The 23,006-nt window shown below is 54.4% G+C and overlaps 1 protein-coding gene and 1 non-coding gene across 7 annotated transcripts; one reads left to right on the top strand and one right to left on the bottom strand.

The window, feature by feature from the left end:
• Nucleotides 1–783: 783 nt before the first annotated feature.
• TYK2 (tyrosine kinase 2) lies at nt 784–22,452 on the bottom strand. 6 transcript variants are annotated; one of them, XM_057709465.1, is made up of 27 exons: nt 22,113–22,446; nt 21,388–21,565; nt 20,823–20,936; nt 20,580–20,685; nt 20,050–20,265; nt 17,009–17,132; nt 16,744–16,891; nt 16,257–16,420; nt 13,384–13,750; nt 12,171–12,383; nt 11,897–12,054; nt 9,560–9,668; nt 9,276–9,465; nt 9,093–9,196; nt 8,813–8,995; nt 8,636–8,723; nt 7,649–7,776; nt 6,663–6,798; nt 6,426–6,580; nt 5,544–5,694; nt 4,971–5,068; nt 4,547–4,739; nt 4,083–4,201; nt 3,497–3,669; nt 3,155–3,272; nt 2,121–2,231; nt 784–2,037 (listed from the first exon to the last, which is right to left on the bottom strand). In XM_057709465.1, the coding sequence occupies exons 5-27, from the start codon at nt 20,243–20,245 to the stop codon at nt 1,903–1,905; spliced, it is 3,561 nt and encodes a 1,186-aa protein (XP_057565448.1). In that variant the 5' UTR covers nt 20,246–20,265; nt 20,580–20,685; nt 20,823–20,936; nt 21,388–21,565; nt 22,113–22,446; the 3' UTR covers nt 784–1,902. The 6 variants fall into 6 exon arrangements, 5 of the variants coding, with proteins under 5 accessions (XP_057565448.1, XP_057565447.1, XP_057565445.1 ...); XM_057709464.1 differs by lacking the exon at nt 22,113–22,446 and adding an exon at nt 21,976–22,106; XM_057709462.1 differs by lacking the exon at nt 21,388–21,565.
• TRNAE-UUC (transfer RNA glutamic acid (anticodon UUC)) lies at nt 15,321–15,393 on the top strand. The gene has a single exon. It is a non-coding gene; the product is annotated as a tRNA-Glu (tRNA).
• Nucleotides 22,453–23,006: the final 554 nt, after the last annotated feature.

Below are 23,006 nucleotides of genomic sequence, written 5' to 3'. Positions count from 1 at the left end.
TTTTTGTTTTGTTTTTAATATTTATTCATTTGGCTGCGTTGGGTCTTAGTTGTAGCATGTGGGATCTTTCGTTGCAGCACACAGGCTTCTCTCTAGTTGTGGTGCACGGGCTCAGTAGTTGTGGCGCTCAGGCTCTAGAGCGGGCAGGCTTAGTTGCCCTGTGGCAGGTGGAATCTCAGTTCCCTGGCCAGGGATTGAACCCACGTCCCCTGCATTGGAAGGCGGATTCTTAACCGCTGGACCACCAGGGAAGTCTCCGCTGATGACAAGTGAATGATGAGCTACAACCATAAAATAGAAAGAGGAAACACTGTTTGCCTCCAAGACCTAGTGCATGGGAAAAATATATAACAGATGCAGGGTAGAGCTCTATATAGTAGCACATAGTATTATTTTTGCGAAAGATGGGAAAAGATATGTGTACAGATTTCTAGCGTAAAATATCTCTGGAAGCCAAAACAGGAAACCAGATGACATTAGTTGTCTCCCGGGGAGGTGACAGTGGTGGCTGATGGACAGAGGAGGGAAACATTTCACTGCCTATGTCAATATTACCTATCAAAGAAAAAAAAAGGAAGATTTATAATTATAATGAATATTTAACTTTAAAACTGTTATAAAAAGCAAATATCATTAGAATAGTGTGAAATTATCCAGTCAGGAGAGCTGCAATGCACAGGGTCTTGAGAAATCTCACGGGAAAGAAATTTAACTACCTTTCACAATGTGGCTGACCTGTCTCAAGTATACCTGTTAAGTAGAAACACACTGGCAAACACCAGATTAACAATCATATCAAATGTTTATTAAGTACTTGTTTGCATCTCTCTCTGCTAAGCACTTGACAGATACAACCTTATTAGCTCTTTACATTAGTCCTACAAGGCAGCAAGCATGACCATCCCAAGTTCATAGCTGAGCTAAAGCCCAGAGAGGGGAAGCCACTTGCCTGAGGTCACACAGTGAGAAAAGGGTGAGACTGGCAATCTTATCTATGCGGCATGTGGTCCCCTAGGTCTTTGTTGATATATTTAACAAATATCTTGAGGGCCTTCTGTGTTCCAGGCACTGGTGTAATTGCTGGCTGGTGATTCAGAGGTGAGCACAGGTTGAAGAGTTGAATCTGGTTTCTTCTGCAGGGAGTGCCTTTGCCCTAGCTGCAGTCCCCAGGAGACTGGACGCTTGTTGAAGAAGGGCCCAAGGACCATGCCTCTATCAGAGGAAATATGAGTTTTTAACCAGTTAGGGGAGATAGTGGGCTCCAAAGGCAGGAGCTGGGGGAAAACAAAAGATCAGATTCAAGGGCCTGGTTAGCTCCTTGTTTGTCCTGGGTCCCTCACGAGCCTGTGTCAGGCTCATGACCTTGGAAGTTTCTATGGTTTGAATGTTTCTGTCCCTTCAAAATTCCTATGTTGAAATCTTCACACCCAAAAGGATGGTATCAGGAGGTGCATAGATGATGAGGGTGGAGCCCTCACGAATGTGATTAGTACCCTTATAAAAGATGCTCCAGAAAGATGCCTTGTCCACTTCCACCTTGTGTGGCCATAGTGAGAAGACATAGGCTATGAACCAGGAGGAGGGCTTTCACCAAAATTCAACCATGCTGGTGCCTTGATCTTGGACCTCTCAGCCTCCAGAACTGTGAGAAATAAATTTCTGTTGTTTATGAACAACCCAGTCTGTGGTGTTTTGTTACAGCAGCCCAAACGGACTAAGACAAGGAAAGTTAGTTCACAGGGTGAGGTCTCCAGACGGGGTGAGGTCTCCAGACAGGGGTAAGGCACAGGGAGTCGGTGAGGCTGACCTCCCCCTCTTGGCTCCTCTTAGGGCGGGGAGCAGGAGGCCCTCTCTGAGGGTACTGTCTGCTCCAATGCCCCCAAGCAGAGCTGCTGGCGGGCTTCAGCAGACACTGAACACTGAGGGGGCCTGGCTTTGGTATTTCTCATGGACCGTTTTGAGGATGGGTATGAGGTTCTGGAAGGCTGGGCGGAATGAGGCCTCTGCTTTCCAGCAGTTCTTCATGAGGCAATAGATCTGCAGAAGAAAAAACCGAGGCTGTGATCTCTGCTCTCTCCCTGGCCCAATGGTGGGGGCAGGGGGAAAAGGGAGGGTCTCACCTCATAGGGACATTTCTCTGGCTGTGGCAGCCTCTCCCCTCGTTCCAGAAGCTCAATGAGCCTCAGCACGGTCATCTGCCCCTGGGTGAGGCCTATGAGCTCGATGAACTTCTATAGAGGAAACAAGACAAGCTCTTTTTAAGAGGCAGAGCTGCCTAGATAGAGGTCAGGAGCCTGGAGTTGGACGGCAGGGGTTCTAATGCCACCTCTACCACTTCTCAGCTGCATAACTTTGGTCTTATGACTTCAACTCTCTGGGTCTCAGTTCTCGCATCTGTAAAATGGGTGATAACATCTACCACCTGGGGTTATTGTGAAAGATAAACTAATATTCAAAGAGTAAGTCTGAATTAGGTGTTTGCTATTATTATGAAGCCTCCCAGAAAGTTGTTTCTGCCTGATCAGAATCTTTTTTCTTCTCCTGTGAGGGCACTCTGATTGGCTTTGGGAATAAACCCCTAACATACTTTAGGCTCCGCCTCTCAGCCCAGGACTACACAGTGATTGGCTCCCTGGAGGGCACATGAGCCAAGCTGGGCCAATCAGAGAGAGTCCTGAATTATGTTGGAAAGAGAAGCACCCTCCTCCCCTCAGCTGGGTCCACTGTTGCCACAACAGAGGGAAGGTCTGCTTGAGAAATGCTACCAGTGGTTAAGACCAGGCACTTGCACTGCAGGGGACACAGGTCTGATCCCTGATCAGGGAACTAAGATCCCACATGCCAGGTGGCACGGCAGAAAAAAAATGTTACCACAGAGAACAGCAGAACTCAGAGATGGAGAAAATGGGATTCCTGATGACATCTGAAGGTCTAGATCAAGCCATGTTCCCACTGTCCCCCTGGGGTTTGCAAATGGCAAAATAAGCTGTTCCTATTTGAGTGGGTTTCCGTCACAATCCAAGCCCTCTGCAGTGTAAGTGGCCCACTTTACAAATGGGACTGTGAGGCTCAGGTGGGTTAAGCTCTTGCTAGGGTAGGAGAGCTGGGAACTAACTCCTCTAGTATGGGGTCAGGGTGCGGGCCTGGCTCTCACCGTGGGGGGGCTCTGGCTGGAGTCACAGTAGGTCAGCAGCTCATACATGGTGACCCCAAAGGACCAGACGTCGGATGCATAGTAGAACTTACACTCCTTCAGGCATTCCGGAGCATACCTGGGGAGAAAGGGCACTCAGGATTTGGGCCAGACCGGGATGGAGTCCTTACCTGAGGATTAGAAGCCCTGTGGTCCCAGTTAGGGTCCCACCCTTAAGGGGGGGGCAGTGTCATTTGATCCAGGCTCTGTCATCTGAGACCCTAGCATCCATCCCCTTCACCCTGTTTGCTCCAGGTGACCCTGGCACCCCCCGCCCCCGCCAGCCGGGTCCCGCCTGGTTACCAGAACACGGGACTGTCCCCGTCCTCGCGCACGCAGTAGTACTCGTGGCCTTCCGGCACGGCCTTGGCAAAGCCGAAGTCCCCGATCTTGACCAGCCTGTTGTTGTCCAGCAGCACGTTGCGCGCGGCCAGGTCTCGGTGCACGTAGTGCTGCGCGTGCAAGTAGGCCATACCCTGGGGGCAGAGCGAGTCAGGGTCAGCGGGGGGTGGGGCCAGACCTGAGGCTGGGGGACAGTCAGGTTTGCGGGGAACCAGGCGTGAGCGCGGGCAGGATGGCAGGCGGGGCTGGAGCAAAAGGGAACAGAGGACGACAGCAGAGGTGGGGCCACATGGGGGGCGCTCCTGGGCAGGGGGCGGGAGAATTAGGACGAGCTGGGCTGCTGGGCCTGACCACGTCAGCGGTGGGAATTAGGGGGGTTGGGGGACTGGGCCGGTGGTGAGGTGGCCAGATGATTGGCTGAATGGACAAGGATGGAGGAGAGCAGGCCGAGGGGGGTTCGGGGGGCGGGGGTGATGTGAGCAAAGGAGATAGGAAGCTCAGGCCAGTCCTAAGAGGGGGCAGGTTCTGGGAGCTGAAGCGAGCCCACCTCGCAGATCTGCTGGGAGAAGAGCAGCAGCTGGGCCAGCCCGACATTGTGCCGGGGCAAGTAGTCTCGGAGGCTGCCCAGGGGCACGTACTCCATGACCAGCTGTACCGACTTCTCGCCTGACACCGGAGAGGAGCCCGTAAGGGCGGTAGAGACCCGGACCACGGGCTGCCCACCCTGCCCCCCCATCCCAAGATGGAGAGGAAAAACCAAGACCCGTCCACACTAGGACCAGTCCTCAGGTGGGACGGACCCATCCTGCACCCGTCCCCAGTCTCCCCAGGCAAGGAGCTGACGGTGGCTCCCACCCATCCGGGCTCGGCAGAGTGCTAGAGGATGGAAAGGAGGCAGCCGAGCCTTGCCCGCCTTCGCCAGCATGGGACTGAGAGATTCTAATTGGCCAGGTCCTGCTGGCCCCACCCACGATATAGCCCCACCTCATCACAGCTTTCGGCCTCGCCCACCTTGGTCCTCGCAGCAGCCCTTGTACTTGACGATGTGCTCGTGGTAGAGTGTGCGCAGGATGTCGATCTCTCGCCTCCAGCCTGTTCGGAGCTGGGGACCGCAGCCTGCCTTGAGGGCCTTCACGGCCACCATCTCACCAGTACCGTCATTGGTCGGATCGTAGCAGTACAGGCTGACCTTTCCGAAATGACCCTGGCCGGAGCGAGCAGGAGTGTCAGCCCCACCCCCACCTCCCCAGGCCCCACCTCCAGGCAAGTCGCTTTGGAAAATCCAAACCCCCACCTCCTCTATGTGGATGGGTCCCCTTGGGAGCGAGGCCTTCCTTTCAATACCCCAGGGCCTCCCTTGAAGCTGAGGCTCTCTAAGGCCAGGGCTTTCTAACAGCCCAGGCCCCGCCCCCGGTCCTGCAGGCCCCGCCCTCACCTCGCCCAGATCCCGGATCTTTTTCAAATAGCGCTTGTGGAAAACCGTGGGATCTGACGCCGGCGAGTCCGGGTTCACAGACAAGACATCAACAAGATCTGGAAGAGCCACAGTAGGCGAATTCGGACCCCAGCCCTTTCCCCCAAAGGGCCCAACTTGGGCACAGAGAAAGCCAGCTCAGCTGCCCCCAGCATCTGATCCCAGAGATAAGAAAACTTTTTTGTTTTTTTGCAAGATCTGGAAAATTCCACCTCTCGTCCAAAATGCAGAGTTGGCTGCACCAAAACCGACACCTGGGATATTCTGAGATTGGATAAAGGGCACAAACTTTTCATTAATAACCAAAAAATTTGCAAGGGTCTAATTCATCCAAAGAAGCTGTGGCTCTCCCCAAGCAAAACATGAAGGAGGGCTCGGGCATCCACCTCCCCCCCCGCCCCCCACTGAAGTGAATTAGAAACCCGCACACACCCTAAGCCAGTGCACAGAGACTTGGGTGCACCATGCCTGTGTCAGCAGGGATCCCAGCCCCTCCCCCTCCTCCAGGGTCCCCCCCGCTGGCGTGGTGCTCACTTTGGGGCTGCAGCTGAGTGAGGTCACGCAGGATGGTGCGGAAGGATGGCCGCTGGGCCGGCTCGTAGGTCAGGCACTGGCTAGTGAGTGTGGCCAGCCCTGGGCACGAGGGCTCGGGCAGTTTGTGCTGCTTCTGGTAGAAGCGCTCTTTCTGTTGGGGAGGGGACGGGAAGGAGTCGGTGCACGCCCTCAGTCCCCTTCCCCAAGAGGCAGAGTCCAGTCCCCAGAGCAGCAGGGCTGGACCAGCCGGGTCCTTGCTCTTGTCATTCTCGTTTTATAGATGAGGCCACTGAGCCTCGGCCACGGGATGCAGACTTGCCCACCACTGCAGAGTGAGGATTGGAACCCAAGCCCCGCCGACTGTGCTTGTGCCGGAGCATCTCACACCTGGCCCTTCCCGCCCTGACTTCCAGCCACCTCAGCTCCCAGGAAGCTCCTGCAGCCTTCAGGTCCCTGAATGCACCAAAGCCTCCCAGCCTTTACACAGGCTGTTCTTGCTGACTAGGCTGCCCTTCCTACCCTAGGATGCTGCGGTATTTCTGCACTTGGATTAAAACCTCCTCTGGGAAGCCTTGCCCCACCCTCAGCTAGGTCAGGGGCATCTTCTGGGTCCCCCTCCTTCCGACAGCCTGTACCTCCCCCTTGACGCCCTGGTCGCTCTGCCTAAAACTGAAGCATGTGACCTGTTTGCTTTGTACCACAATGATCTTGTGAGGTTGGGACTGCAGGTCACTGCAACTGACAGATGACCTGATGGGGCCCCAGAGAGATGAGGCTGCACAGCCAGAGGGGAGGCAGCTCTGGACCCTGAATGTGCCCTCTGGACTCCTTGGCAATGCCCGCCCTCTTTGCGGGAAGGGCCCAGGGGTCCCCCGGATGTACCTCGGAGGGGCTGCGGCCCTGCAGGGGGGCCTCCCCGTCAAAGCAGATCTCCAGGAGGGTGGCACCAAAGCCCCACTTGTCGGCTGCAGTGCTTAGGCTGTTGGCTCCACCGGACAGGCACTCGGGGGCTGTCCAGGGGATCCGCTCCACCCGTTCTGGGGGCCAGGGTCAGAGGTCAGCAAGGTAAAAGGAGTGGGGGAAGCCCGTCCCTGTGCCCAGGCTTGCCCGGGTCCTCACCCTCCCTGGAGAGGGCGCTCAGGCCCACACCAGGATCGCTCAGCTTGATGAAGGGGCTGGTGCCCTCCACCAGCCCCAGCCGTGCCAGCAGGATGTTCCGGCCACACACGTTGCCATGAACCAGGCTCTTGTCTTCCTGGAGTTGGGGGGAAAGGGGGCGTGGACTTTGGGGGCTGTAGACTCCACCCTTACCCCATCCCACGTGGTCCCCACAGGGAAAGCCCAAGTGAAAAAGACAACTGGGATTATTTTGGAGATGCCAGTCCACTGTCATAGTGACAAGGCAGCATTGGGTCCCCAGTGGGTCCTTCCTGTTTTCCCAGCACTGGTGGTCAAGGATCTTAGCCAGGGACAAAAGACCAGAGGACCCCAGTGCTGGCTTCAAACCCATGTCAGGCATGCTCCTTCCCCAGGGCCTTTGCACTGGCTGTTCCCTCTGCCTGGAATGCACTTCCCCTAGATGGGCTCACAGCTACACCCCCCTCACCTCCAGGTCACCTTAGTAAGATCTTCCCCAACCCACCTATATAAGACTTCACCTCTTCCCCAAACTATAGCAAATCCACATCTCCACCTCTGCTTTTTTCCATAGTTCTTGCTACTTTCTGACATACTATGTAATGTACTTATTTCTCCTTTGTCCCTTCCAAGTAAAATGCCAGCTCCCCAAGGACAGAGACTTCTGTCTGTTTTGTTCTCTGTTGGGTCCCCAGGGCCTAGGACAGAGCTTGGCACACAGAGGGTGTTCTGGAAACTGGGGTGACAGGACTGGGAGGGGCGCTGGGGATGAATGCAAGAGTGACAGAGGCGACTGCCACAGGGCCTTGGACAGAGTCGGGAAGAGATGGGAGCCACAGGGGCGTGTGAGCAGAGGAGGTTCATGGAAAGATCTAGCATGTGGATAGATGTGTTAAGGCCTCCATACCCAACGCAGGGGCTGCCCTGGCCCTCCCCACCCACCCAGGCCCTGCCCACAGGCCACGCACCAGGTAGCTGAGGGCACTGGCCAGCTGCTGGGCCACTGCCAACTTCCAGGCCAGGGGCACGTGGCCCCTCTCCCGCCGCAGCCACACGTCCAGGGGCCCGTGCTCCATGTACTCCGTCACCATGATGTCTGCAAAGGACCAGCCACTGCAGGTGATGACCACCTGCTCACCCTCCAGGGGGCCAGGGGCAGGAAACAGGGGTTGGGACTGTAACTGGGGAGGGTGTTGGGCAGGAAGGTGGGTGCAGGGTGGAGGTGGGTGCAGGGTGAGGCTGAGGTCAGTGACGGCATGGGGGTCCAGGGTGGGCTGGGGCAGAGGAGGCTGTAAGTGACAAAGGTCAGGATGGGACTGGGGAACCGGGGGGAGGGTGCAGACGAGGGTAGGGAGTAGAGCTGGGGGATGGGGCATGAGTGATGTTAGGATCCCACAGGGCTGGGGCGCGTGTGCAGGGTCGGCACGTAGGCCAGTTGTGGGGAGAGCAGGAAAGATGGGACACGTGGCGTTGAGGTCGGTGGGTCTGGGGGCTGGCCGAGGTCGCCCTGTGCAGGGAGGTACACGCAGAGTAGCGGGAGAGGTGGGGCAGGAGCCGAGGCTGAGGTCTGGGAGGACTGGCGTGGCCAACAAGGCTGGGGTCTGCGTGCTGTCACAGCACTGAGGGGTCAGAGGGTACACACGGGCGGGGTTAAAGAGGCGTTTGGGCGGTAGATGGAGCATGGGATGCAGTCTGGAGTAGGGGTACAGGTGGACAGTTGGGGTATAGCCAGGGATCAGGGTGCCGCGAAGGATCAAGGTGCAGACAGGGTTCAAGGTGTAGGTGAGAGTCGATGGGCACACAACAAACTGGGGTGCGCTCAGGGGTCAGGGTGTAGGCTGAAGGGCAGTGTGCAGTCAGAGACAAGGGTGCAGGTCGGGAGCACAAGTGGGGTCAGCCTGTAAACGGGGCGGAGTGGCGTGGGGGGGGTGTGGGGGCGGGCAGGGCTCGCTCACTCTCGGAGCCGTGCACGTAGACGCCATGCACGAAGACCAGGTGCACGTGGGAGACCTGGCTCATGAGGCTGGCTGTCTCGTAGAAGGCCTGTGGGGACGAGGTAGGTTAGGGCGCCGCAGACCCTGACCCTGACCCCCTTCATCCGGCCCCCCCATCCCCTGGCCGCCCTCACTCACCAGGGCGATGTCATGGTGACTGGGGTCTAGCACCTTGAGTACCACTCGCAGCTTCTGCTCACGGCCCTCACCGGGCGTGGGGGGGTGCCCGCCATCTGCCTTGTCCTCTTCTAGGCCTCCGCCCCCCACTTGCAAGAGGCCCTCATATACATTGGTCCTTGTGCCCTGGCCTAAGTGGGACAGCTGGGGGGACATGGTGTGGAAGATCTCCGTGACAACAGCTCAAGGCTGCCTCCCCAGTGCCCCGGGCCCACAGGCGCCGCCCCCCTCCCCCTCGCACCTGGGTGATGTCTTCCTGGCGGACCCGGTGGAAGCTGAGATGGCTGAGGCTGAGCGGCCTGGTGCTGGCCCGAGTTCCCCGAGTGACGAGGAGGTTGGAGATCTCTGGGGGTGGAAGCAGTCCCTGAGGGCTGCCACGGAGGGGAGAGGCCTCCCCCACCCGTGGCGCCCCCTGTCTTGGTACCTCCCGGCCGCGGCAGGCAGCAGCGGCGCAGGGAGAAGCAGTCGTCGCTGGCCCGCAGCAAGCAGCCTTGCAGGGCAGCCCGCAGCTCCCGCACGCTGGGGAAGGACCGGCCCCAGCCCTCCAGCGTGACGGTCCCAGCCTGCAGCTCGATGGGGAACTTCCGTAGGCGCAAGCCCTTCGAGCCGGTTGCCTGGAGCGGGTGGCAGCAGAAGTACGGGCGGTGAGCAGGGGTCCAGGCAGGGAGCACGCCCAGCCCCAGCCCCGGACCCCCGCCCCAGGCCCACCTGGTCACGCTGGGCCACCGTAAGGATGAGGCGGTTGAGGTGACTGGTGCTCCAGTAGATGAGGTAGAGGCCATCCTCGGGCTGCAGCTTGGCCAGCACAAATGGGTCCCTGGGAGGGTGGTGGGGTGGGGGTTGGGGGACAAAGGGGCACCATCAGGGCGCCTGGGGGCACTCACGGACCCACACCTGGCAACAGGGACACACACAACCTGACCAGAGGGGCATACTTGCAGCTGGGATAAATGTCAGACACAGCTTATGTGGTGACACTGTGTCTGAACACACACATGCATATAACACTGTCCCACACATGAAAACTCAGACACAGACACACGTATCGCAACAGGAGCACGCTCATGCGTAACAACTGTGGACACTGTGGCTGACAAGGTGACGCACACCACACACAGGAAACAGCCGTCAGATGCCACAGGGGCACGTACCCAGCCACAGACACCGCCACTCCCAGGGTGAGGCACAACGCACAGTCTGTCACACACCGAAAGGACAAAGGTCACAGACAGGGGACTTCCCTGGCGGTCCAGTGGTTAAGAATCCGCGCTTCCACGGCAGGGGGCGCGGGTTCAATCCCTGGTCGGGGAACTAAGATCCTGCATGCCGCACGGTGCAGCCAAAAAAATAAAAGTATGAAAGATCACAGACACAGCCGGTCACCCAGTGTAACATGACAGCACAAAGGCACTGGCATCCCAGACCCAGAGGTGACAACAGTCATAACCACGAACAAATACTACAAGGGGACACAGCCACACAGGCCCCGACAGGTACACACTTGGTGGCTTACATGCTGCTGTGGACTAAATGTCTGTGTCTCCCTAAAATTCCTGTGTTGAAGCCCTAATCCCCAAGGCGATTAAGCCATAAGGGTGGAGCCCTCACGAATGGGATCAGCGACTTATAAAATGGACCCCAGAGATCTCACTCACCCCTTCCATCATGTGAGGACACAGTCAAAAGACTGAACTTATGGTTATGTAACAGGAAGTGGGGCTCTCACCAGCCATGAGATCTGCCAGCACCTTGAACTTGGACTTCTAGCCCCCAGAACTGTGAGAAGTCAGTGTCTGTGGTTTCCAAGCCACTCGGTCATTGGCATCCTGTTATAGCAGCCCAAATGGACTAAGACACACTGACATGGCCCACAGACCCCATACGGCGGCAGCCCTTGAGCGGTGAAACGACCACTTGACCTTCCTATGGAGCAGAGACTAGGCTCAGAGGGGTGAGACCTCTTAGACGCCCCCAGGGGACCGTCCCAGTGTCACAGGCAGGACAGGGGATACCCAGGCACAGGGCCAATGACCAGACGAGCTGATAGTCACAAACCCCAACCCGGCAGCATACTGGGTGGCCACACCCACCTGATGACCATATAAGCCCTGACACTTCACATTCTCAGCCCTGCACGTCCTAGCAGGAACGCTCGGTGATCCACAAGTACCAGGACGGACACACCCTGCGGGGGTGTAAACACCCACACGTACATCTGAACAGCCACCAGTGTTTGGGCAACACACAGCCCTGCAAAAGTTACCACTCCTGTCACATGCAAAAACACACACTGACAATTTAAAACGCAGCTGGGGGACTTCACTGGTGGCGCAGTGGATAAGACTCCATGCTCCCAATGTAGGGGGCCCGGGTTTGATCCCTGATTGGGGAACTAGATCCCACATGCATGCTGCAACTAAGAGCTTGTGAATCCCGAGATGCCACTGCAGGGCATGGGCTCCCCCACTGGTCAGGGAACTAAGATTCCACATGCCATGTGGTGTGGCCAAAACACACAACAACAACAAAACAAAACAAAACAAAAATGCAGTCACCGGAGCAGTGACACAGCTGCAGGCCACATGGGCTGTCAGACATCCAGACGTGCAAGGTGACCGTCCCAAACCCAGGCACTCTCAGCAAGACCCGCTGCCCATGCCACGACAGGTGCCCTTTCTCCCCCCATCACGGCGGGTTGCACACATGCATGTGCCGCACATGCACCCACATGAGCATCCACTGACGTGAATGCGAGCATAATGTGGTAGGAGTGAATCTTTGCACACGTACACGCACACACACCCCCAGACACGTGTGTATGCACAAGACACAAATGCTCGCACACGCGCACTGAGACCTGGATGCTTGCACACACATATGCGCTCACACACGTGGGTGAACACACAGGCCTTCACACCCTCAGACCCACGTGCACACTCTAAGACACCGACGGGCGCACTCTTCATTCAAACCCCACAGTGCCTGGAGCTCACTGCCCAGCTGGCAGCCGCCACCACGCCGCCCCCCGCCCTTCCCGGCACTCACAGCAGGGGTCCGTGGATACCGTCCCGGATGCTCATCACCAGCCGTGGCGGAGCCACCTCGTGGCACAGGTAGTGGCTCGAGTCGGCCGTCAGGCGGAAGTAGCCATCCACCAGTGACACCAAGGATAGGGCCGCAGCCCGGGAAGGCAGGGCCAGCTCCTGCAGGCCGGGGGGCGGGGTGGGGGAAGGAGGGCAACGTCAGGCAGACGTCACAGGCCAGAGGCACCCCCCCTCCCCCCCCCTTCCCCAGCCCGGTCCCCAGTCCCAGGCCCCACCAGGCACTTGTTGTCCTGACAATGGATGCTGACGTGGCGTTCTTTCAGCACCACATGGGTGATGTCCTGGAAGTCGCAGAAGTAGGTCCACGGGGCCTCCTGAGGCCTGTCCACTGGCTGGTTGCCCACCTTCTGGGCCTTGGCTTTCTTCCCAGATGGGGCGACATGGGGTGTCCTGCTGCTGCCGCCGCCACCACCACCATCACTGGGACCCTGGAATCCAGCACGTGGGGCAGGTGGAATGGAGCAGGACTGCACCTGTTTAGTCCCCCTGCACTTTGCCCCTCCGGAGAGGCGGGAGCTGGAGGGACCAGGCTACCTCTTCAGGCATCCCCCCATGAGTCCCAGTGTCACAGGCTGGACAGGGGACCCACCTGGAGAGATACACATGCCAGAAGCTGGAACTTCGGGGAGAGCAGAAAGGAGGCTCCTAGCCCTCTCAGCCCCAGATATCAGGCAAAGGGGTTCTCCAGAGGCACAGACCCCAGAAATCAGGTCCTCAGGGACAGGCAGACAGAGGACACTCCCCAAGAAACAGACCCCCGGGGACTTCCCTGGCGGTCCAGTAGTTAAGACTCTGCGCTTCTAGTGCAAGGGGCACGGGTTCGATCCCTGGCCAGGGAACTAAGATCCCATATGCTGTGCCACGCAGCCAAAAAAAACAAACCCGGGCTTCCTAGGTGGCACAGTAGTTGAGAATCCACCTGCCAATGCAGGGGACACGAGTTCGATCCCTGCTCCAGGAAGATCCCACATGCCACGCGGAGCAACTAAGCCCATGCGCCACAACTATTGAGCCTGTGCTTTAGAGCCCGTGAGACACAACTATTGAGCTCATGTGCTGCAACTACTGAAGCCTACGCACCTAGAGCCTGTGCTCCGCAACAAGAGAGGCCACGGCAATGAGGAGACAGCGCACCACAACAAAGAGTAGCCCCCACTCACCTCAACTAAAAAGAAAGCCCGCGCACAGCAAAAAAGACCCAACACAGCCAATAAAATACATAAATTAATTAAAAAAACAAAAAACATAAAACCAAAACAAAACAAAACAAAAAAACAGATTCCCAGGCACAGATTGACACACCCCAGAGCCATGTGGGGAAAAACCACCTTTGCCACAGCCACCTTCGGAGGCCAAGGCCAAGGCTGAGCAGGAGCATGCCACCACCAGCTGCCCTGGACCGCCAGATGGAAGAGAAGCCCCACTCACCTCTGCCTGTATCAGCCGCCACTGGATGCCGGCAGTGCCTGACACCAGCACCTCATGGGTGAGGGGCCCGGCGGCAGACTCAGGCCCGGGGTCTGGAGGGGCCTGCCCGCTCTCCCGGATGTAGCAGGGCTCCCCCTCAGCCTGGGCCAGCAGCTCCAGGTGGCACACAGGCACACGCTCTGTGCCAAAGCGGGGTGCCAGCCGCTCAAGCGTGGCCAGGTACTTCACCATGATGACCTGCTGGGAGAGGCAGCCCGGCTGGAAGGCCCGCAGGAACTTGCGGAAGATGCTCCGCTGGCGCAGCTGCGTCAGTGCATTGTGCTGTCGGATCTGCCACTGGAAGGAGCGTGGGATGCAGTCCTTGAAGCTGTGGGGGTGACCGGGAGGAGCCGGTTACGGGCGCAGGTTGCAGGCCTGGCTGGGTGATTTGGGGCAAGTGGCTTAACCTCTCTGAACCTCAGCTGCCATGTCTAGAAAACAGGCAGGCTGCAACCTAAATGCCCGTCGATAGATGAATGGATAAAGATGTGAAACGTATATACAATGGAATACTACTCAGCCATAAAAAAAGAACAAGATAATGCCATCTGCAGCAACATGGATGCAAGTAGACACTGTCATACTGAGTGAAGTAAGTCAGAAGGAGAAAGACAAATATCATACGACATCACTTATACGTGGAATCTAAAATGTGACACAAATGAACCTATCTATGAAGCAGAAACAGAATCACGGACGTAGAGAACATACTGGTGGTTGCCAAGGGGGAGGGGGTTGGGGGAGGGATGGAGTGGGAGGCTGGAGTTAGCCGATGTAAGCTCTCATATATAGAATGCATAAACAACCAGGTTCTACAGTATAGCACAAAGAACTATATTCAATATCCCATAATAAATCATACTGGAAGAGTATTAAAAAAATAGAAATGTATATGTATGTATAACAATCACTTTGCTGTACAACAGAAATTAACACAACATTGTAAATCAACTATACTTCAATTAAAAAATATTAAAACTGAAAAAAAAACAGGCAGGCTGTCATGAAGGTGGAAGGAACATGCGATAAAGGACCAACACGGGGAGGCCGGGTGGTGTCCGGGCCCAGGGCCCCAGGACTTTGGAGGAGACTATGGGCCAGAAATCCCAGCTCTTGGGCAACTTCCTTAAACTCTAAAGGGCTCTGTCTTTTCATCTGTAAAATGGATCAAACAGTGCCTACTGCTAAGGCTGATGAGAGAATTAGCACTATTGACTGGCACAAAATAAGGACTATGTGAGTGCTGGCTGTTACTATTATTGAAGTCGCTACTGTCTTGATCGTTAATATGATTATCAGTAAAAGGCACAGCTCTGGGAAGCCCCTCTGCTTTTCACAAAGCCATACCCCTCACCCCTTCTCCTGCCCTGAGCCTGCCCACCAGCATAGCCCACTTAGATAACAGACTTCCAAGCCTCGTCCTGCCTGTCCCAAGCCACCTCTTCCACTCCTTGAACAGAAAGATCCTAAAGCTCAAGGTTCTAGCTGCCCTCTGCCCCAGCTTCCAAGCTTTCTGGGGCTCCCTAGTGCCCTTGGGGAAAAAGACCCCCGACTAGTGCCTGGCTGACTCCTGCACTTGGGCAATTGCATTCTGAATTCAGTTCCCCTGGAAACAGGCCTTTGCCACCTGCTGTCTCTGGGCTTTTGTATATGCTCTTCCCTCTGTCTCGAATGCTTTGGCAAAGAAACCCAGATCTGGATAAAGCCAAGTCAACCTTCAGGTCTTGGCAGAAAAGTCGCCTCCCCACAGGAGCATCCTCAAATCTCCAGGCTGGTTAGGGTGCCTGCTCTGGGCTTCCCAGCATCCTGGGCTTCATGGTCACAGCGCTAGTCCTCCAGAGTGATAACACGACAGGGATTGAAAAATATGTGCTTTAGGATTGCAGGTCCTGGGCAGTTCCCTGGTGGTCTAGTGGTTAGGACTCAGCACTTTCACTGCCGTGGCCCCAGGTTCAATCCCTGGTCAGGGAACTAAGATCCCACAAGCCGCATGATGCAGCTGGAAAAAAAAAACCCAAAACTGCAGGGTTGCCTCCTCCAGGCAGTATGCCCTGAATGCCCCTGTCCTCACTGCAGTGGAGGCGAGCAGCTCCCCAGACTCCTGCCTACTTCAATTCCTTGAATTATAGGGAGTTCTCCAAGCTCACCCTGCTTCAGCCACACTTTCTTCAAAATATCAGGCACAGTCCAACCTCAGGGCCTTTGCACTGGCTTATCCCTCCATGGAGAATTCTCCTCTCCCAAATACCTACCTGGCTCCCTCCCTCACTTTCTTCACATCTTTGAATTCCAATGTTACCTTCTCAGCAAGGAATTCCCTGACAACACAGTTTTAAATTGTACACACCTCACTCCCTGACATGCCCCTTCTTCCTCTTTTCCTGCTTAATTTTTCCCCATTGCACTTACCACCATCTAAAACACTATACGTTTTACTTTTGTATTTTGTTTATCGCCTATCTCCTTCATCAGACGTGAGCTCCAGGAGAGCAGGGATTTTTGTCTGCCTTGTTGACTACTGCATCCCCAGCACCCAAAACTAGTACCAGGGACCTCTCTGGTGATCTAGTGGTTAGGACTCGGGGCTTTACAGGCCAGGGCCCCAGGTTCAATCCCTGGTCAGGGAACTAAGATCCCATAAGAAGTGTAGCATGGCCAACCCCCCCGGCCCCCAAGAAAAAACCCACAACAACCTTGTACCAGCATACAGTAGGTGCTCAATAAATGTTTGTTGAATGAATGAAGGCATGGTAGCATGCAAGGTCTACCCTGGCCACCAGATGCCTGGGCATGTCCACCCACCTATGCAGTGTCCCCATCCCATTCCCAGATACCTGATCTTCTTGGCAACCTTCTCAAGGGGGACATCGTGGTGGAGAGCGAGATGGCAGAGGTGCAAAAAGGCCATGCCCAGGCTCTCGTTCTGAAAGCGGTGGATCTCCTCCTCGTTTGACAGCTCCCATAGGGATGCCACGTCATTTACAAACTCATACTTGCCCTGGGGATGGGGAATCAGGCAGAAAGGGTAGCATAAGAACCTGTCCACTCCCCAGCTTTTGGTCAGTTTGGGGAAGGGAAGGACCCCACATGAATGCTTCCTCTGCCCAACCCTACGCCTGTGGCAGACATCACTAGTCAATCACAGCACTCTTACTTCTGCAACCCTAAGAGTCTCAAAACCCTTTGGTTTAGGCAGCCAAAGGATCCCAGATGGCATGAGTTGAAACCTACTAGCTATAGCAAATTGCGAGGGAAGTGAGGGCTCCTCAGTTGCCCCTACGTTCTTCACCAACAGTCTTGCTTCCCCAGCCCTGCTCACACCTGCTCAAAGAGGTACTCAAAGGAGGCAGGATCCAGGAGCTGCACCCCCTGCTCTGCCTGTTCTGAGGAAGCCTCGGACCCTGGGGGACCGCAGCGGTACACAGCCGGCTCCTGAGGATTCATGCCATGCCAGTTCCGGAAATAAAACCTGCAGGAAGGGAGGGGGCACAGCCGGGGTTTAGCATGGATTCAGACCAGGTCCAGAAAGGTGGGGACAGGGGACAGAGGGGATAGAATGAAAGCCTTCCAAGGGGATATCACCCACCTCATGCGGAAGTGCAGCGTCAGGCTTGAGTCTCTGGAGATATCCAAGATGTGGTTTGGAGGCAGCCAGACCTGGGCCTGGGCATCGAAGAGGGCGAAAAGATTGAAGCAGGGTGGAGTGATGCCTGGACAGGGGAGAAACGAGTCAGGAGTGGATGTCTGCTGCCATTAGTCCTGTGGACCCCCAGACCTACTGTCTCCCTTCACAATCCCTCCCCAGGCCTCCTCTGCTGCCAACAGAAGACAATGCAATATGTAGACCATGCTGTGGCCTCACAGAAAAACTACATTTTCCAGCCTCCCTTGCAGCTAGGATGGGGGCATTGGACTGGTTTTTGGCCAATGAGATGTGGGGAGAGGGATGTACAGTTTTCCAGGCCTAGAAATAAACTCTCCTGCCATCTTCCCTGCCCCAGGGATGGTGGAGACCCCTTGTGCCTAGTGGTAAAGCTGACCTACATTAGATTTTGGGTAAATTTTCATTGTCTTAATCCAGTAGAATTTGGGAAGCTGCTTGTTACTACAGCAAAACCTATCACAGACTGACTAACACAGCTCTACAGACTGTTGGCACTCTGCCTGGTCTCTCTCTGAATCCTAGCCCCAGAGAGATATCCAACTACCCCTTGGCTGTCTCCCTCTAGACATCTCAGGGCCCCTGAAATGTGCCCTGCTTCAAATAGATCTCATCTGAGGTCCCCAAACCTGACCCCTCTCTGCCCAGTTCTTTAAGCCAGGACTTCATCCTTGTCCTCAACTTGTCCACCCCCTCCACATCAGATTGGTCACAAGTCCTGCTCTTTCTGCATTCTCCATCTCTCTGGGATCCACCCACTTCCTTAGAAACCCAGCCCTAGTTCAGCCTCCAAACTTACTGTCATTCTCCACGCTGGCTGCCCAAGCATCTTTTTTTTATACCGTATATCACTTAAAAATTGTATCTAAAATAGTTCAGAATTATTTATTTCTTTTTTATTTTCTAAAAAATGTTTGTTTGTTTTGGCTGCACTGGGTCTCAGTTGCGGCATGTGGACTCTTTAGTTGTGGCATGCATGTAGGATCTAGTTCCCTGTCCAGGGATTGAACCCAGGCCCTCTGCATTGGAAGCACAGTCTTACTCACTGGACCACCAGAGAAGTCCCTCAGAATAATTTATAATCACCTAAGTATCAGCCACGAGATAAAGAATAAAACCTGGCAAGTACAGCTGAAGCCCCCACCTCCATCCACCTCCTCTCCCCTCCCACAAAGCAGCAACCACACTCCTGAACTAGAGTTTATCACTTTCATATTCTCTATAACCTAGTTTTGAATGTTATAAACTTGAATGTGCTATCACACCATAGACGTCCTTCTGCAATGTGCTTTTTCATGCTACAATAGGTTTTAAGCTTCACACGTGATACATGTAGCTTTGGTTGAACTCCTTTTCCTGGCTGTATAGTATTCCAGTGTTCAACCATACTGCAACTGATTTGTGCATTCTCCTGTACACAGACTTTGAGATGGTCTCCTATTTTTTCACTAAGATAAAAGAGGCCACTCTGAACATCCTGGTGTGCATCTCCCGGAACATGTGAGCTGAGTGTCTGTAGAGTGCATATAATAGGAGTGGAACTGGGTGCCCTCGGGGAATGTATATTTCAACCATGTTAGACAATGCCAAATTGCTCTCCAAAATCGTTGCATCTGGGAATTCCCTGGCAGTCCAGTGGTTAGGACTCAGTGCTGTCAATGCCAAGGGCCTGGATTCAATCCCTAGTTGAGGAACTAAGCTTTCACAAGCCACATGGTGCAGCCAAAAAAAAAAAAATCGTTGCATCCAAGTGTGCTGCCACCGCAAAGAAGGAACATGCCTCCCTATGAGACAGCTTCCCAAAGAACCAATCTGTTTCACTCTCTGGCTTAAACCTTCCATGGCTCCCCTTTCGCCCCTGAGAAAGCCAACCCCTTGAGCACAAAACCCATGACCTGGACCCAGACAATTATGCTCTGTTTTCAATTCCTACTTCCTCTTTCAAATTCTTGAAAACTACGCTCCAGTTACTCTTAAGCTCTTTTACTTCCTCAAAAAGATCAGGTTATCTGGGCCCTCGGCCAGGCATGTTTCACATCCCTCAGCAAACCTGCCCAAGTTCTTTAAGAATCCACCATGGATGGGAAAGTACAAGGTGTTACAGAAATCTACCAGAAGGCCCCGATCCAGCTGTGAGAAAGGAGGTTTGAGAGGATGTTCTGGAGAAATGGGATGTAAGAGAAATCCTCTTGGAGAGACCTTCTCCTCTGGCAGAAGAGATTAACTTTCAAGCACATCTGCTACAGGCTCTCTCAACCATTTCATGCTTCCCTACTGCTCCTGGGAAAAAGTCTAAACCCTAAACTCCTCCCTCTGGGGTTTAAGGCACTGTAAGATCTGACGCTGGCTGACCTCTGCCCCATCACCTCCTACTTGGATGTCCTTGTTCCCGCCCTCACTCGCCACAGTCTGTTCCCCTCATGGTAGCCGGAGATCATCTGTGTCACTTGAGTGCAATCACGTTCCTCCTTCACTCACAGTCCTCTGTGGCTCCCACCTCACTTGGAGTAAAATCCAAAGTCCTCCCGGAAGCCCAAAAGGCCCCGCACAACCTGTGCTGTCACCTGTTTGCCCTCACCTACTCCTGTCTCCCCTTCACTCACTCAGCTACAGCCACACTCGCCTCCTTGCTGTTGTTGGCAAGTTCCTACCTCAGGGCCTTTGCACTTGCTGTTCCCGCTGTCTGGCACCATCTTCCCTCAGGAATCCCTGTGGCTCCCTCCCTTATCTCCTCAAGTTTTAAATCTTTTACCATCATCTCTGGCTTCCTATACAGTTTTCTTATTTATTGTGTTTCTGGCTGACCCCTATTGGAATATCAGCTCTATAAGGGCAGTAATTGGAGGCTGGCACACAGTAGGTGGTCACTCAATATCTGCTGAATGAATGGGCAGACGACTGGATGGATGGGGCCCAGCAGCTACCAGCACCTCCACACCCCCATGGGGCCAATGCCTAGGACTCACCAATTTTGTGTGCAATGTGGATGCAGATTTCTTCCGCGGTCAGTGTGGCCTCACTGAAGGTGACCCAGGGATCTCCACCACCAGGGCCAGCCCAGTGCAGAAGCACCTTCAGGCCTCCTCTGGTGGCCATGGGCTGAGCTCTGTCCCCATCAGGCTTTCTGTCCCTGGTGGTGGCCCCCCACTGGCACAGAGGCATGTTCTTGACAGCTGGCTTGCCTAGGAAGGAACATCCTATCAGTCCCCAGGCCTCAGCCTGGAGGTCCCTTTTAGCACCTCAACCTTCCAACCATCCAGACTGAGGCCTGAGGAGAAGACTCTGGAACCACCTCGCTGTGTAACCTTAGGCACCCAATTCCCCTCCTTGAGCCTCAGTTTCCACATTTGTTTGATGGAGCTGGGGTATGCGTCCCCACCTACTAGCTCAGTCATGAACAATAACATTGCCAAACCCCTTTACTGGACAAATTCACCAAAATAAAAATCTGCTCTGTCCAATAAAAATTAAAAAAAAAAATCTGCTTTGAACCCACCTTTCCAAAATAACCAGGCAGACAGGTGTGGTCAGATAGACCTGGGGATGAATCCTGTGTCGAATCAGATGAGTCCCTTGGCCATGCTGGGCCTCAGTTTCCCCATCTGGAAAATGGAGATGCTGAGAGTACTGCCACGAAGAGACAGATGTGAAGTTTCTACATTTTTTTTTACCTTTTAAATTAGAGTTGTAAGTGAACTATGCACCACTGTCACCATATTGCAGATAGGTAAGGACTTACTATTGCCATTTTGTTGTTTTCTGGTTGTTTTGTAGATCTGTTGTTCCTTGTTTCTTATCCCGCTGTCTTCGTGTTTCGATGTAATTACTACAGGCTTTTTCCCTTGTGGTTATCCTAAGTTTAATGTTATAAGTTTAAGATATTTTATGAGGCTTACGTAACATACCACACTCTTGTAACACCCTATTTTAAGCTAATAACAGCTTCACTTCAGTAAAATTTGTAAACTTTACACTTTCAATTCTCCTCCACCTCATATTTTGATGACTGCTGTTACACTTCATGTTTTACATTGCACAATATAAAAACATTATTTTATTTTTATATAACTAAAACAAACTATTGTAGTGACGGGTTTTTTTTCTACATTTTTTTCTTTTTTTTGTTAAACTGAAGTTGTAAATCAATTAGGTTTCGATGTTTCACCCAGTTCTGCATGTTACACATTCAGAACCTGAGACAGGCATGAAAAAACAACAAATATGATAAAAACAAGAATGAAGGCATTATCACTGGCATTATCATCAAAATCACTTTTCTCTTGCAAGCCAAGATGCCTGCCTACCATATCCACCCCCAGCAGCGACCCCAGTCCCTGCTGGCTCCCTGAGCGTTTGGAGGGGCTGTGTTCAGCTCTTTCCGCAACAATCTGGAACTTTTCGAGAGTCAGGCCCAGGGCTCAGGCCTCCTGAGGTCTCCAGTATTTCCAGGGAGGAGGTGTCCGCGATTCGACCGATGTGTTACTGATTTAAGACAGTGATGGGGAAATCGAGAATGTTGTAATAGCACAATGTTGGATTCGTCAGGAATCAACTCCTCTCTGAGCTTGTTTCCTCATTTGAAAATAGGCATAAAACACTCTCTCCCTCAAAGGGCTGCTGGGAGAATTCAATGAAGTGAGGCAGGGAAAGGGCACCGAGCCTGGCACGCAATAAGCGCTTGATACATGTTCGCTATGTTATCTTGTTAACGTTTGAGATAAGACGCTGGGGATGGTGCTTTGGGGATGCCCATCTCCTCCTTCCTCGTCCCCACTGGGCCCAGACCCAGCTGTGAAGATGGGGTCTGGGTGAGGTCTACACCCCCCCAACCCCCACCCCACAGAAACCTCCAAACCCTGCCGCCAGGGGCAGCAACAGCGGTGTGTACCCACCCGGCATCAATCAGTCCCAAGGCAGTGTGGGGGCTTCTACCCGCCTCCTGCAAAGGACAGTCCCGCCGGCCGCATCCTTACTGATGACCTCCCAGGCGCGTCCCCGCGCGTCCCCTCGCGCCCGCGTCCAGACTCACCCTTTCCGGGGAACTCAGGCTCGACCCCGGGACCCCGCCCCGCCGACAGGGAAAGCCGCCGCTCGATGGCCGCTGGAACACCGCCTCTCATTGGCTGCCTGAAACGGGCACACTCATTGGTCGCCGTCATGCTCCGCCCCTCCGCTGCTACGGCGGCTCTCCTATTGGTCCCGGCTTCACGTTTCGCTCAGCCGCGACGGGAGAGCGGTGGTGTATTCCAGCCAGGCGCAGAGACTTCCATTACCCACGCGGGCGGTGGACCCAAGTAAGGCATCCGGACTTGACCCTAGTGTAAGGCCAGGTCGTAACCTGGGCGATAATGGCTGCAGCCGGCCGCCATTCAATCCTCCAGCCCTTCTGCCATGTGGATCTACATTCCGTCCTGCCTCTCTTTCCCAGTCTGCCTGGCTAGCCCTGCTGAGAGCCACTTCCTCTACGGGAGGCATTTCCGGCCCACGGGCTCACATGCCTTTTCTGATCACCTGTAGCCCTGTCCTCTGAGGCCCCCTTGCTGTCAAGGTAGCATCTTGGACGTCTCACTTGATCCGAGTTCTGATCCCTGTACCGCAAATCGCTGCCATTTTACAGAGAAGGCCATGCGCTGAGCGTCTTCCACGCATCATCTCATGATGCTAGCGCTAGTCCTCTGGGGGCTCTTATCCCCATTTCTCAGAGAAAGAAACTGAGGTATAGAGAGGTGACAAAGGCTCTCTCCTTGACCAAACGTTACCCCTCTGAACCCTCTTCTGGACTACTCAACCTTGGCCCCAGTCCTGTCTTTGGCCTGCACAGTCCAGTCTGGACAAAGAATCCTTCTAAGTCATCCCCCAGCCCTTGATAACGAATCAAGTTTCTCTTTCCCCACCACTGATGTATAAATCCTTGGCCTCTCTT

Source organism: Hippopotamus amphibius, chromosome 15, assembly GCF_030028045.1.
Source record: "Hippopotamus amphibius kiboko isolate mHipAmp2 chromosome 15, mHipAmp2.hap2, whole genome shotgun sequence".
Taxonomy (NCBI): domain Eukaryota; kingdom Metazoa; phylum Chordata; class Mammalia; order Artiodactyla; family Hippopotamidae; genus Hippopotamus; species Hippopotamus amphibius.
The sequence above is the reverse complement of the archived record's forward strand: the minus strand, read 5'-3'. Positions and strand labels throughout refer to the sequence as shown.

Coding starts and splice junctions, on each gene's coding strand:
- TYK2 (XM_057709465.1), bottom strand. CDS start 20,245: ATGCCTCTGTGCCAGTGGGGGGCCACCACCAGGGACAGAAAGCCTGAT. Junction 12,055..12,170: donor GTCAGGACAACAAGTGCCTG/GTGGGGCCTGGG, acceptor CCCGGCCTGCAG/GAGCTGGCCCTGCCTTCCCG. Junction 4,202..4,546: donor GGGCTGCTGCGAGGACCAAG/GTGGGCGAGGCC, acceptor CTCCGGTGTCAG/GCGAGAAGTCGGTACAGCTG.